Source organism: Podarcis raffonei, chromosome 11 (genome assembly GCF_027172205.1).
Source record: "Podarcis raffonei isolate rPodRaf1 chromosome 11, rPodRaf1.pri, whole genome shotgun sequence".
In the NCBI taxonomy this organism is placed as follows: Eukaryota; Metazoa; Chordata; class Lepidosauria; order Squamata; family Lacertidae; genus Podarcis; species Podarcis raffonei.
In genome coordinates, this window is record NC_070612.1 from 37,396,974 (window position 1) to 37,409,863 (window position 12,890).

The 12,890-nt window shown below is 44.1% G+C and overlaps 1 protein-coding gene across 8 annotated transcripts in view; it reads left to right on the top strand.

Moving 5' to 3' along the window:
- Positions 1 to 421: 421 nt before the first annotated feature.
- CAST (calpastatin) overlaps positions 422 to 12,890 on the top strand; it is a 59,500-nt gene continuing 47,031 nt past the window's right edge. For 2 of the 8 annotated variants that reach the window (XM_053408407.1, XM_053408411.1), the window contains exons 1-2: positions 422 to 589; positions 12,672 to 12,731. In XM_053408407.1, the coding sequence (XP_053264382.1) occupies positions 539 to 589; positions 12,672 to 12,731 (111 nt within the window). In that variant the 5' untranslated portion in view covers positions 422 to 538. Of the gene's footprint in view, positions 590 to 4,623; positions 4,842 to 12,671; positions 12,732 to 12,890 lie in introns of those variants that run through there. The other 6 variants (XM_053408403.1, XM_053408404.1, XM_053408406.1 and 3 more) reach the window with 6 other exon arrangements.

The window sequence follows — 12,890 nt, forward strand, 5'->3', positions numbered from 1 at the left end:
TCAGCAGCAACTAGGCCCTCGACAACCTTCGAACTTTCCTGTTTTGAGGCTGAGGTTTCGTCTTTGCCTGACAGAAACAAACTCTCTCCAAAGTAGCAAGAAAGTGGGATCGTCTTCTTCCTCGCTCAGCGCCCCGTCTGCCTGAGAGAACTGCGCTCAGTTCAAACAAGATAAAAATGTAGCCTCGCCCAGCCGGGTCAGGAGTCTCAGCTGAACGTCTTAGCCAGCGAACGAAACAAAACAAACTCGCCACCGAGTCTCTTTCGTGGAGCTTCGCTCCCCTCCCTTCTCCACAAACAACCGAAGCCGAGAGCTTTTTTTCGGTTGCTTGTTGCTAAAGCGGCGGCTGCAGGAAGAGGAGGGACCTAGCGGTGCCTGGCTTTTGGCACCACCGGGGGGGTGGCCGTCGGAAAAGCTGCTTCATAGCCGCCCGGACCCTGCCCGCTTCCCTCGCCTTCCCTCTGGCGGGAGTTGTTATTGCCTCGTCCTCGCGCCACAGAGGACGTGAGGGGGGAAACAAACCCACCCGCCTGTCAACATGTCCCAGCCGCAGAAAGGCAAGAAAACTCCCGCCAAAGAAGGCAGATCCGTAAGTAGCGGCGCGGGCGGAGAGGAAGGCGAGCGAGCGGACGGCCTGGGAGCGAGTCTGTCAGACGAAGTTCCCAGTGGTTGTTTTTATTGGGTTTTTTTATGCCGCGGGGCAAGAGGCTGAGGGAGAGAAGCGGGCTGGGGGGGCGGGCTGAGGAATGTGCCCCCCGGCGCCCTGTGGGGCTGAGGCAGAAGGAGAGGAGACAAGCGAGAACAGTGGGTGGGGCTGGGTGGGGCGAGGCGGCGGCGCGAGTGAGGGAGCTCTCTACTCGCGCGCAAGGTTGGAGCAACTGGCCCGTTGCCCCTTCAGACGCAGCCCCTGAGGGAAGGGGTAGGCCAGGGAATCTGCCCCACACTCGCCCCCAGGAACATGGCAGTCCTGAGAGAAGGTGACAGTTCTCCTCCTCTTCTTCCTAGTGGGGCGTATTTTGGAGAGGGCCGCCCACCGACAGACGGCTAACATTCTCGCTCCGGCCCCGGGAAGAGACGCAGCGCGTTTCTTATTTGCGCGTCTCGACTCAGGACTAGAGGTCCGGGCAGAGCTCGGCAGAGTTGTCCCCCGCGAGGGATTGTGGGGAGCGAGCGAGCGAGCGGTCTTCCTCCCCGTCGTATCATGGCGGGTGGAGATTAAAGCTCAGGGCGCCTCCCTTAGGCTCTGGGTGTGTGAGGCTCGCTCGGTGACTAACCATTTCTGGACAAATTCCAGAGGGGGTAACGCTTGTTAGTCTGTTGAGGCGGTGACAATGGCTGTACTGTGCCATTTTTTAAAATAAATAAATAAAAAGGAACAATTCGGTTCCAGTCCCTGAAAGTTTATGCCACACCAAAATGTTAGTCTTTAAAATGGCACAAGATGTGCTGGTTCTTCTCTGCAGTTGGTAAACTGAAGGGGTCAGGCTTGCCCCGAGGCCCTGCTTTTGGAATTGGAAGTTTTGCCTACTAATCCCAGGCGCAAGCAGGCTGCCTCTGGCTCCTCTGTTGGGAGGCACTCTGTATGTGCTCAGAGGCTGTTATGTACTGAGTTGAATAGGATCCAAACTGCAGCAGTCTGATTGGTCCTAGAACAATAGGATCCAAAAGGCAGCAGTCTGATTGGTCCTAGAACAATAGGATTCAGAATGCAGCAGTCTGATTGGTCCTAGAACAATGCAGCAGTATGATTGGTTGGCAGGAACTACCCAATCATGCTCCAGATAGAAGTGAATCCACAACCTGATTGGCTTACAGTAGAATTCCGGAATTAGCCAATCATGTGCAGCCCATTGTGTACATAATGTATATAAAGCAGATACTTTGAGGGGACATTCATTCATTCCTCCTCACCACTATGAGCTGAATAAAGAGCATGAAATCACTTTGCGACTCTGAGTATATTTCAGAGGCATTTGTCATCAACACATCATGCATTCCAGGACCAAACATGGGCCCTGAAAATGTGTTGCTGGCTGTAAGCAAGCTCAGTAGGTAGAGCATGAGACTCTTTAATCTCAGGGTTGTGGGTTCGAATCCCACGTTGGGTGAAAGATTCCTGTATTGCAGGGAGTTGGACTAGATGATCCTTGTGGTCCCAACTCTACAAATCTATGATGGGTGATGTAAGCAGCTTTCTAGGATCCCTCCAGACCGTATTTATTTTGCATTCAAGCACATTCAAGAGATTCAGACATCATGTGAAATTTAAGTTGTGGCAATTAAAGTAGATTGAATGTCCCCGTTGTGCTAGTGCAACAAAACTATTATTAAAAAAGAGGTTTCTGAGGTTAGGAAACTGATAGGGTACTACAATGAACTGAACTGAAATGTGTGGAATGATTAACAGGAAGAAATCCTCCACAAGCAAATCAGGATGGATGTTCATTGTCATGAAACCTCTGCACAAACAAATCAGAATGAATGCTCAATAAAAAAAAAACCTGGTATAGTCCAAGTGCCACAAAGGTTTTGTGAATCAGGGTGAACGTTCAATAAATAAGTGATCTGGAGGAGTCCCTAGAGTGATAGATACAGCAATCCAATCGAGGCCTAAGGAGTTGGGGCAAGAGATTGTCCAGGGCATTTTCTCCAAGAAATAAGGGGAAATGATATGTCTTGGGCAATAACTCTTCACTTTCAAAACAACCAGGGAGAGTTTAAAGTTTAGAGCTGCTCCTCCTATAACCAAAGAAGGGCTGTAGCTCAGGAGTAGAACATCTGGCTTTGCATGTAGAACAGGCATAGGCCAACTCTATCCTCCAGATGTTTTGGGACTACAACTCCCATGATCCCTAGCTAACAGGACCAGTGGTCAGGGATGATGAGAATTGTAGTCCCAAAACATCTGGAGTGCTGAGTTGGCCTATGCCTGATGTAGAGGGTTCCAGGTTCAATCCCTAGGTAGCATTGGTTAAGATCCTGAAGAGGTTCTGCCAACAGTGCTGAGCTGCGTGGACCAATGGTCTGAGTCAGAGCCTGCTTAGAACATTGTTAAGGCAAGCCTATTCAGACAAGCTGATGTTCTTCAATCTTTTTTTTACCCTTATTTTTAATTATTTTAAAACTGTACTAATGGTCTTTAACTGTGTTTATTTATTATTTTATTATTTCTTGTAAACCACCTAGTGGCTTTTTTGCAATCAAGTTGTACATAAATTCTGTTAAATAACTTTTTTTTTAGAAAAATAAGCAAGGCAGCTGCTTGTGTTTCTGTAGAACAGCAGATGGCATCCTGGCATAGCTCAGTTCAGTGTTTAATTTGAGACCAGTGTCTAAAGCCACAGCTCAGTCCCAGCCCTTCCCTGTCTGCAATAAAGCCAGTCCTCAGCATTCCCTGTCTCTGCCAACTTTCCCCGGTGACCAAGTCCGCTACCGAGTTCTGCAGTTGCCAGCTGGTGTGAACGACTCTTCTCTTTCTCATAATGCCCTCTCCTTCATTTTGTCCATATTATTAGCTGCAATTCCCCGCTCACCCCATGTGTGTGTGGTGGGGGAATAAAGCACTTGGGGACGATGTTGCAGTGAGGTTAAACCCAACCTACTCTAGAGTAAGTGACCTGCCCCTTCCCCCTCAAAGAGGACCTGAATGATATAAAAACCCTCCCTCCACACACAAAAAGCATTTCGTTTACCTCTGACCATGGACTTAGCCAGGATTTATTGGGGGCCATGGTGGCAGGTTTTATGTTAGAGGGGACAGAACCGATCTTTCTTTAAGTATTTTTATTATTGATTTTTTATTTGATTATTGATTTGGGGGAGGGCAGATGCCTCCCCACTCCCCTGGCTACACTCATGCGTCTGGCCATGTGCAGAGTGCCTTTCCTTAGTTGTGTGCTGCCAACATCATCCCATCCAACTGGGAAACAGGAATAGGTGAAGCTCTCCCCGGTAGTTGTAGGAGAAAAGGACAGAGCCATTTCCTTCCTCCTGAAAGAAAAGAAGAGGAACAGGTTTGGGAAGAGGAACAGGGAACGTTGGGACCTGCCTGCCCACTATGAATTAAGCCGGGGGGGGGGGCATGAAATCCTACCTCAGGCCACACTCAACATTTACAGTTCGCACCATACATTGAAAGTGCCCACTCCCAAAATTTCGGGATCTGTAGCTTACAACTACAAACTACAGCTTAACGAACTACAGTTCCTGTGGTTTGGGGATGTGTGCTTCAAATGTATGGTGTGATTTGGTCTGTTTGGCTCCCTGTACAGTACTTCTGCTTCGTTTTATTTGGCATCTGTTGCTACATTTTCTCGTGTTTAAATATGAATAAATATCTATTATTGGGCGGCGGGGGCGGGATGTATGGTTGTACTTAGCCCTGGGCTCAGGCAGCACAGCCAGCACCAGGGAGGTCCCACTGCAGGTTCTGTACCCTGAAGGCAAAAAGAGCTCGCCCTTGCTCGTCACGAGCGCAGATCTTCCCTCTCCCCCCGGAACTTATGCACTCCAAGCCCGCTGTGGGTTAACTTTGTGCCACTGCCGCCAAACCCAAAGGAGCAGCCGCAACAGGCACAACCCCCCCCCCACCCCCGCCTCGCCCTTTCTGGCTTCACCGCCTGTGGAGGGGCGGGGCCGATGGCAACAAGGACCAGGCCACGCCCCTTTCCCCCCTCCTCCAACCTGCCCCGCCCTAGTAGAGGAAGCAATGCAATCCAGCCACTCGTAGCTGAGTTTGTGAGCGCGCAGTTGGTACTACTGAAGCTGAAGTTTGGAGGGATCAATCGGAGAGGAGGAAGCAGGAACCCAGGATGGCTTTTGCAAGCTGGTGGTATGCGACGGTAAATAAGAGGGATGTACTCTGATTGTTTGCTGTGGGTTTTGTGCTGTTTCTTTTTGGTCTTCACGCTGCTGCCTGTGTATAGATCTTGTCAGGGAGTGTCAGTCATCATGGGCAATTGTGTAGATAAAGGTTGAATGGAGGGGAAAGCTCAGCTGGAGAGCTTAAGTGCACACCTATGTGCAGGTTACGCCAGGTATGCGTTTTCCCACAGAACAGGAAACTTCACCCACTTATGGTATGCGGAGGAGAGTAGCTCGCAGGATTCCATTGCAGCATTTTTCACTTTAAAACGTGGGGAGCTTTTGGGGCGTCACAACAGAGGGAAAGTGGAAGTGCTTCGGAAGACCTGGGGAATAAATCTTTTGTGCATGGTTTTTGGTTTTGGTTTTTTTGCCTGGAATGTAATAAAGTAGACCATGGACAATTTGTTTAGTACAATACTTCCTCATGCTTGTCAAGAATGATCTGTTGGCACTCATGACATTGGATGGTTTGAGAGAATGGCATATGAATCTTTTAGGAAATTATTGGTAGATTTGGGGGTTTTAATGTGTGCTAATATTGTGACAAGTCAGGCTTTAATATTCCTTATTATGGAGACTAGACATACAAGCCACAGCTAATTAGAATTAATGACAGGTCTTTTAAGCATGCTGTCCTAAGCCCACTTACCTGAGCGTAAATGCCATTGAATTCAGTTGGATGATGTCCTGAGTAGACATGGTTAGGATTGTAGTGGAACTTTTGGGCTGTATTATTGCAAAGTTTTATAGATCGTTTAAAAAATCAGTTTTCTTCTCCCACCCTCCGTTAGTAATGTTTCTAATTGGAAAAGGAATTTAATTGGAAAAGGTTCATTTTTCTGATGCTAAAATGACAGTAGTAGGCTTTACTGCATTATTGGAAAAGGGTTTAGCATTTCACTTTAAAAAAAAAAGCTCCTGGCTTTAAGAGCTTTACTTTTTAATGGTATTTCTGGCTTGAGGGCACCTCCTAAAATAAATCACAACTGTTTGAAGTTTGACAGTTCCCATCACACAAGATCATCTCAAGTAAACCTGCAATTACTAAAAAAGAAAGAAACCAAAACAGCCATCCCTTCAATTTGCTGACCTTGAAAATTGTAGTGGATAGTTGTAAAATTGCAGAAAAGGGGTGGTGGTGGAATAATACACCCTGAGAGATCTGTGGGCAGAAGCAGGTAGCTACATTCATACAGTGATAGTTATCTGGATCCTAGTTGACTGACAGTCTGTCAGTGTCTTGATAGAAACACAGTAGGGCCACTAGACTCAATATAAGGAAATGTGTTGGTATAAATATTCTAAACAAATAGGTATTGCATGTAACTGGTTGTGCGCAGCTGCAGGTGAGCTGTGGCCACATGTAAGAGGCTACAGTGGGGGTTGCTTAGGTTGGAGAACAAAATATGTGCCCAGCATTGGAGCCATAATTGAGAAATAAAAGCGATGGACTGCATTACTCAACACAGATGCATTTGTAGCACAGTTCTTCCTCAGAAGTAAGACCTATTCAATTCAGTTGGGGCTTAATCCCATTTCTGGATCAAGACTGCAGCCCTAACCTCCTTTACCTGGGAGCAAGCCCTGGTGAATTCAGTACGACTTACTTGTTTAGGTTTTGATTGCAAGTCCTGCTGATTAAGATAATTTGGGATAGGACTGCAGATTTAGTAACTTTATCCGATTTGTGCAAAATATTCAAATACTGATTTCCACAGGGTGTTTTTGGGAGGGTTCCCATGACCCACAAGCTATATCTGGCCCATTGCTTAATTTTATCTGGACTTCGGTTTCCATCTTTGGAAATGCAGAATTGGCCAGCTATCTGCTAGCCCAGTTTGTACTTTCAAATCTCTCCTCAGGTGGTAGGTTGGCCAGCCTCCCTCCTGAGAAAGGATGCATTTGAAAGTAGAGACCAGATTGGCCAACATCTGGCCCAGTTGATGCTTTGAAACATACACCAGGCAGCAACTCAGCATTGGACAGCCTCCCACCTGAAGGGAGCTTTGAAAGAAATCTCTGGCTTATAGCATGGGTGTAGCCAGGATTTTTGTTGGGGAGGGCAGGCTTTTGTTAGGGGGAGTTAAGTATTTTTATTGATTTTTATTTAGTGGGGGGCAGCTGCCCCTGTCCCCCTCCTTGGCTATACCCGATGGCTTATAGCAGGACTGACCCACACATTCAGTTCAGAATGTACTAAGAGGATAGAAAAAAAAGGATCCCCCATTGCTAGAAGGAATTGATTAGGATATGCATACTTTTAATTCAATTAATATTAATTTTCTTTCTCAGTTCCTGTTTTATCTTTACATCTGAATCAATTAGCTTCTATTAGCAGGTGTAGATGAAAGGTAGTTGGTATTCTTAATTAGACTTGGGAATTCAAGTAGAAGCATAATGAAGCAGCTGTGGATTGTCATATACAGATTGTGCTTATGGGCATGTTGATGGTAAGAACCACCCAGGGAGTCTTTGTGCATAAAATGTGTTGAACCAAACACCTCTTGTTAGCTCTAAATTCTCCAGGCAGAAACCTGAAGTAAACAATCATTTTTCTTGCATGTTCTGGAGTATTAATTTTTCCAGGAACGTGGTATAAACTTTGGGCTTCTAGTTTTGCAATCAATATGTCTTTAAATGAAACAGTAAGAATACACAGTCCTTTTCAAAACCACACATTATGCGTTTGTGTACAGACAAATCTCCAAGGCTTGGCACAATGTGGCTGGCCTGCTACTGTGCCATAGACCTCCAGTCAACCTCTTTATCTCACTTGTGTCTCGGTTATGAGAAATGACAGAACTTGCAAGTTTAGCATCCCAGTATGTAAAACAAAGGTCTCTTGAGTCCTAACTGGCTACCAGTGCTACCACTGAAAACCAAACATTGTGCCAGCAATCCACAGGTAAATCAACACTAAAGTGTCTGGCAAGGCCATCAAAGTCAGGTAATCATGGGTGCTCAAGATTGTATTAAGATCTTGTGCCTAAATCTACTTCAGCAGCATGTTAATTGCAGGGACTAAATGTAGGCCAATACAGGGCCATTCCTGCTGGTAGGTAGGGTAGAGTGGCTCTCTCATGTGGCTGATGCTGTGTTTGTATGTCTCACATGGCTGCCCTGCACCTTTCCCCAACCAACCTGTTGCCCTCTAGCATGGTGGAGTATGCTATCCCATTGCCAATCACATTCAAGTGCAGTTGGCACCTCTATACTGAATGAAGACACACCAATGTTGTTTTCATTGGGCAGCATCATAGTCTTGGGGTGGCCCTGCTGCACATATGGTTTGTGTGTTAAACAACCAAACATACCAAAAGGGTTGTGACAGATATACACCTGGGGCATTTTGATTGGTTTTAAGTGACTTATTAAATGCAAAAGGGATAAAATGAACAAGATAAGATACCCCTTTTTTTCCACGACAGAAGCACCCAAATTCTCATGTTGCATATAAAGGAATCTGTGGTTCTCCAGAAGTTGTTGGGCTTCAGCTCTCATCAGTCACAGCCAGCACAGCCAGTGCTAGGGGATGATGGGAACTGGAAGTCAGCAATATTGGAAAGGCCACAGATTCTTCATCTCTCTTATAAACAGGGCAGTCAGATAGCCAACCAGTTGTGTGCTTTTATCAGCAGAGCTTCAAACTGATACCATTTGTGGAGTAATACACAGCGATAATTTTCAGAATCTGGAGTATGTGATACTGCACATATGTGCTCATTCACAGCGGATGAAGCACAGCATAACAATTTTTTATTTGCTTCCAGAAACTGGATGCAAATCTCATTGAAATAGCAGGTGTTGTCTTCCTGCATGTTTTGAAGAGGGAAGGTTGCCTAGGTGCCTTGAGTGACCTGATGGGATTTTCTCTTGTGGTTGCAACATTTCCGGCATCCTCTTGTGCAAAGTGCAAGTCACAATTGTATGTATGTATCTTGTGAGCTAAGAACATATTACTGTATCTTGTATTTAAAAATTGCTGTGTGTTTTATCCTGGCCAAATAGAAACATTGCATGGCTACCTAATGGCAAATGTGTGCTATACCAAATGCCTCAGTATCTGAAAATTATTGCTACATACAAGTCAACAAAGGATGAACTCAGTCATGAAAAAAGTGAAGGACTGGCATGAACAGTTGTGGTAGGCACCATACTAGTAGCAATGTTTCTTTGTAATCCACTAAATGATACAAAATTGCATTTTTGTGCCTTCTGTTAGTTTGCAAGCAACTTTGTAACAGCTGCACATTTAACAATACTGCTTTTATTTATTAATATATTTTATCGCTCCTTTTTGATTCCTCCCTCCAAATTTTCCAATCTAACCACAATTTTTTATTTTTTTATTTTTATTTACTGGGGCTGGAAATACAAAAAATAAAATACTTTGTTAGGATCCAGGCCAATGTTCTGTAATTAGGCTTCTATGAACAGGAAACAAATCCATCTATAGGAGTGTATGGGAGAGACATTGATTTCCTCCAGTAGCACTGCTTGTTCTGCTCCAGAGGGCCCCCCCAACTCTTTGGAGCAGATTTTTAGGGGGTACAAGTGCCTGAAGGAAGCCCCCCTGCTTCCACTGGCAGGAGCATCGTGTAAGTGAAACTCTACTTGGGATGCTCCTGTCATCAGAAGCAAATGCAGATTTTGTGGAATGAGAAGGCTGTCCATGGACCCGAGTTCTGATAAAGATGTTCAGCTATGTGGGTGAGGTAATACTTTATGTACAGTGTCAATTGACATTTGAACTTTTCTTCATCTCTTGCTGTGGGACACTTCTCTTTCAACACACCTTCAAAGTTGAGTTTGTTTTCCCATTTGGCATCTGTATTGGATTGGAAAGTTATTTTATATATGCAGTTATAGTTTTTGTTGCTTTATACTGTCAAAGTTTTATGTGTAATCCCCCCCCAAGATGTCTCATAGGAAGTGATTTATAAATCTGTTGTTGTTGTTGTTGTTGTTGTTGTTGTTGTTGTTGTTAACATCCCATCACCAGGGAAGTCTTCATGTGTCTGCTCCAAAGATAATAGAAGTCAATGAGGGAAATCTTGAACATGTTCCAAATACATTTTAGCTTCTGTCTTTACAGAGGTCTGTGCCTCCCAGTTTATGAGGCTTACCTTGACTGATCAAGGAGTCAGAGCTGACAGGTGTGGCCATGAAAGAACATGCTTTTATGGCATTTCAGTCTGCTTCATTGAACGCTATTGTTCATGCTTGTGAAGAAAATAGAAAACGCTGTTTACTGGAATGTCGTGTTCAAAAGCTATCCAACTTTAGCCTCTCGAAGTTTTCTTTTGATTTGCTGTGGTTTTACAAGCTAAGAAATTACTTGTACTCCTTAGACTGTTGTTAATAGCTCTCCATTTATTTGGGTATGTTAAGAAAGTTCGGTTCTAGTTAAACATCAGGTACTACTTTTGGTACAGTAATAACATCAATAGCCAGATAAATGTTGGACTTTGGATTTGTGCCGCTGCCTTTGCATTGATTCTCCACCCAAAGAAAATACAGGTTCAAGTTTCAAAATTCTGTGACTGAATGCAGCACATTCCTATAGCTGTATGCTGCTCTTTAGATAGAAATCTTACTTACATTGGTGGGAAAGCTGTGTTACATCTGTGACAATTTATGACTCTTTAGAATTTTTATAGCTGGATCATAGTGATGTAGAATGACTGACTTAGGGCTAGTTCACACATGTATCTCCAGCACTTATTGACTGTAGCGTCATGCAATGTCTTGGATTTATGAATGAGCCACCACAGACTCATCACCAATAATAGACCCATCACCTAAGGTTCACTCTAAGTTTATTACTGTCCAATGGAGATAGTTCAGTTGTTTAGAGGCATCAAATGATAACATATCAAGTGGTGTATATGTGAACAAGCCTCACAAAACAGTTTCTTAAATGAAAAGCTCTCTAGGGAAGCATGGTGCACTGGAAGAGGAAGTGAATATGTTTCTCACGTAAGAGCCAATGTAGCATTGTGATTATACTGTAAGACTAGTACAAGGAAGACCAAGGTTCAAATTTTGGATCAACCATGAAGCTTACTAGACAAGCTTGCCCAAAGTCAGGCAATATATTCCACTGATGTAGTGAGGATAAAGCAGTAGGGAATCATATACACCGTATTGTGCTTGTTGGATATATATGCAATAAAACAAGATATAGGGGTATATAGATGCAGCATCAATGGATGGCATAGGTCTTGGATAGACCAACTGGAATTCTTGGCTGGATGGGTTTGTGTGCGTGCAGAATATCAAGTATGTTTATGGCATGATTTCACAAAGTTTTAAAAGTGCTAGTTCAAAAGCAAATGCAAACACCTTGTGAAATATTAATACCTAAAATAGTGTGTGTTATAGAGGCGTGCACATGCTGCAAGCTATTTCCTCCTTTTAATTAGAGCATTAGGTGCTGGTTTAGCTGATTAGAGAGTTCAGCACATAATTCCTGAAATGTGTGCTTCGCAGGAAAAGCATTCATGCAAGGGGAGATACTATCTCCTGTGGGTTGAAGTCTCCATTATATGCACAGGACTGTTGAAGTGACACAATATAAAGCCTTCTGTGGTTATACGTTTTGTATTATAGAAATGCTGCATCTTATACACTGTATCCTATATCATTCTCGGCACCAGAACAGTTACAGGCAAATACAGTGCAATTTATTTGCAAGATTGCAAATGGTACATGTGTAAAGTGTACAGTACAATTTTTTGTAGAACTGCAGTTTGTTGGACTGATATAGTAGATTTATTATGGTAGATTATTATGATTGTTTTTGCTGTCAGGTAGCCTCCTTATTCACATGAAGCTACATCACCAAGGATGTGCAATGGGGTAGAGCACCAGCACCTTTCGTTCAGTAGGGATGAGATGAAGAAGAGGTAAAATTGGGGGGGGGGATCCAAGGTTGGCAGCAGAGGCCGTGCTGGTGTGCACACACCACCGGGCTGCTACCAACTTAACTCTTCTTTAATCTTGCTGCCACTGCACCTGTCCCATCTCTCTCCAGGTGAGGAAGCAGCAGTGCCACACGGTGCCTCCCCTGTGCATCACCTCTGGGTCACACAGTGGATGTGCCTGCTTAGTTAGGATGTACATTTCTTGTCAAGCTATGGGCCTGATGATTATCTTAGTGTGTGAGCTGCCTCATACAGGTTAAGAGGACCTTTCAAGTATCCTGGTCCCATGCCATATAAATCATGAATGGGGAGCCTGAGGTTCTCCAGAAGTTGTTGGGCCTTCAACTTGCATCAGCCTCAACCTGCATGGACAATGATCAGGGATGATGGGGAGTTGTGGCTCAACAATTTTTGGAGACATACAACTGTCATCATTCCTGACCTCTGGCCATGCAGAACTACAATTCCCCATCATCACTGATGTAAGCCTCTAGGGGTCATGACCAGTGGTTTGTGCAGTGCCTTCACACCATCCCTGCACTCCTTCCTTTTTGGCACACCATGATTGAATAATTTAAAACTAACTACAGTTTCCTGTTATTTCCCACCTAGGAGACTAGGAGTACCAGGATTTTTAGTGAATTTGGATCTTAAACAAATTAAAAACTGTATTTTCAGATCCTGACTTGTTCAAAACATAGTGATCATAGGCTTTGGATTCACATGGTATAGAAAGGGATATTTCTCTGCAAGAAATAGAAGTCCAAAGTTTTAGTGGGTGTGGAGAGAAATAGGTTTGTACTTCATGGGTCACGGCCAATATCTTGGCTGTATCATTTGTTTGCTTTAATTTACAGTTTGTCTTTATGTTTCCTACAGCGTGGGCCTAAAAATGCAAGTGGATCATCGGGAGATAAAAAAGGAGCAGAAGCGGTGGAGGTAACTATAAAGCATTATGTTTTTATTACTAGGATTATGTTACAGTAATGAATTTTGACCAAAATCATTGTGCTAGTCAAGGCAGCTAACAAACTCAAAATGCATAAATAATTCCTATTTTCCTGTGTGCAATGACTTCTGATTGCTATTTTATAAAAT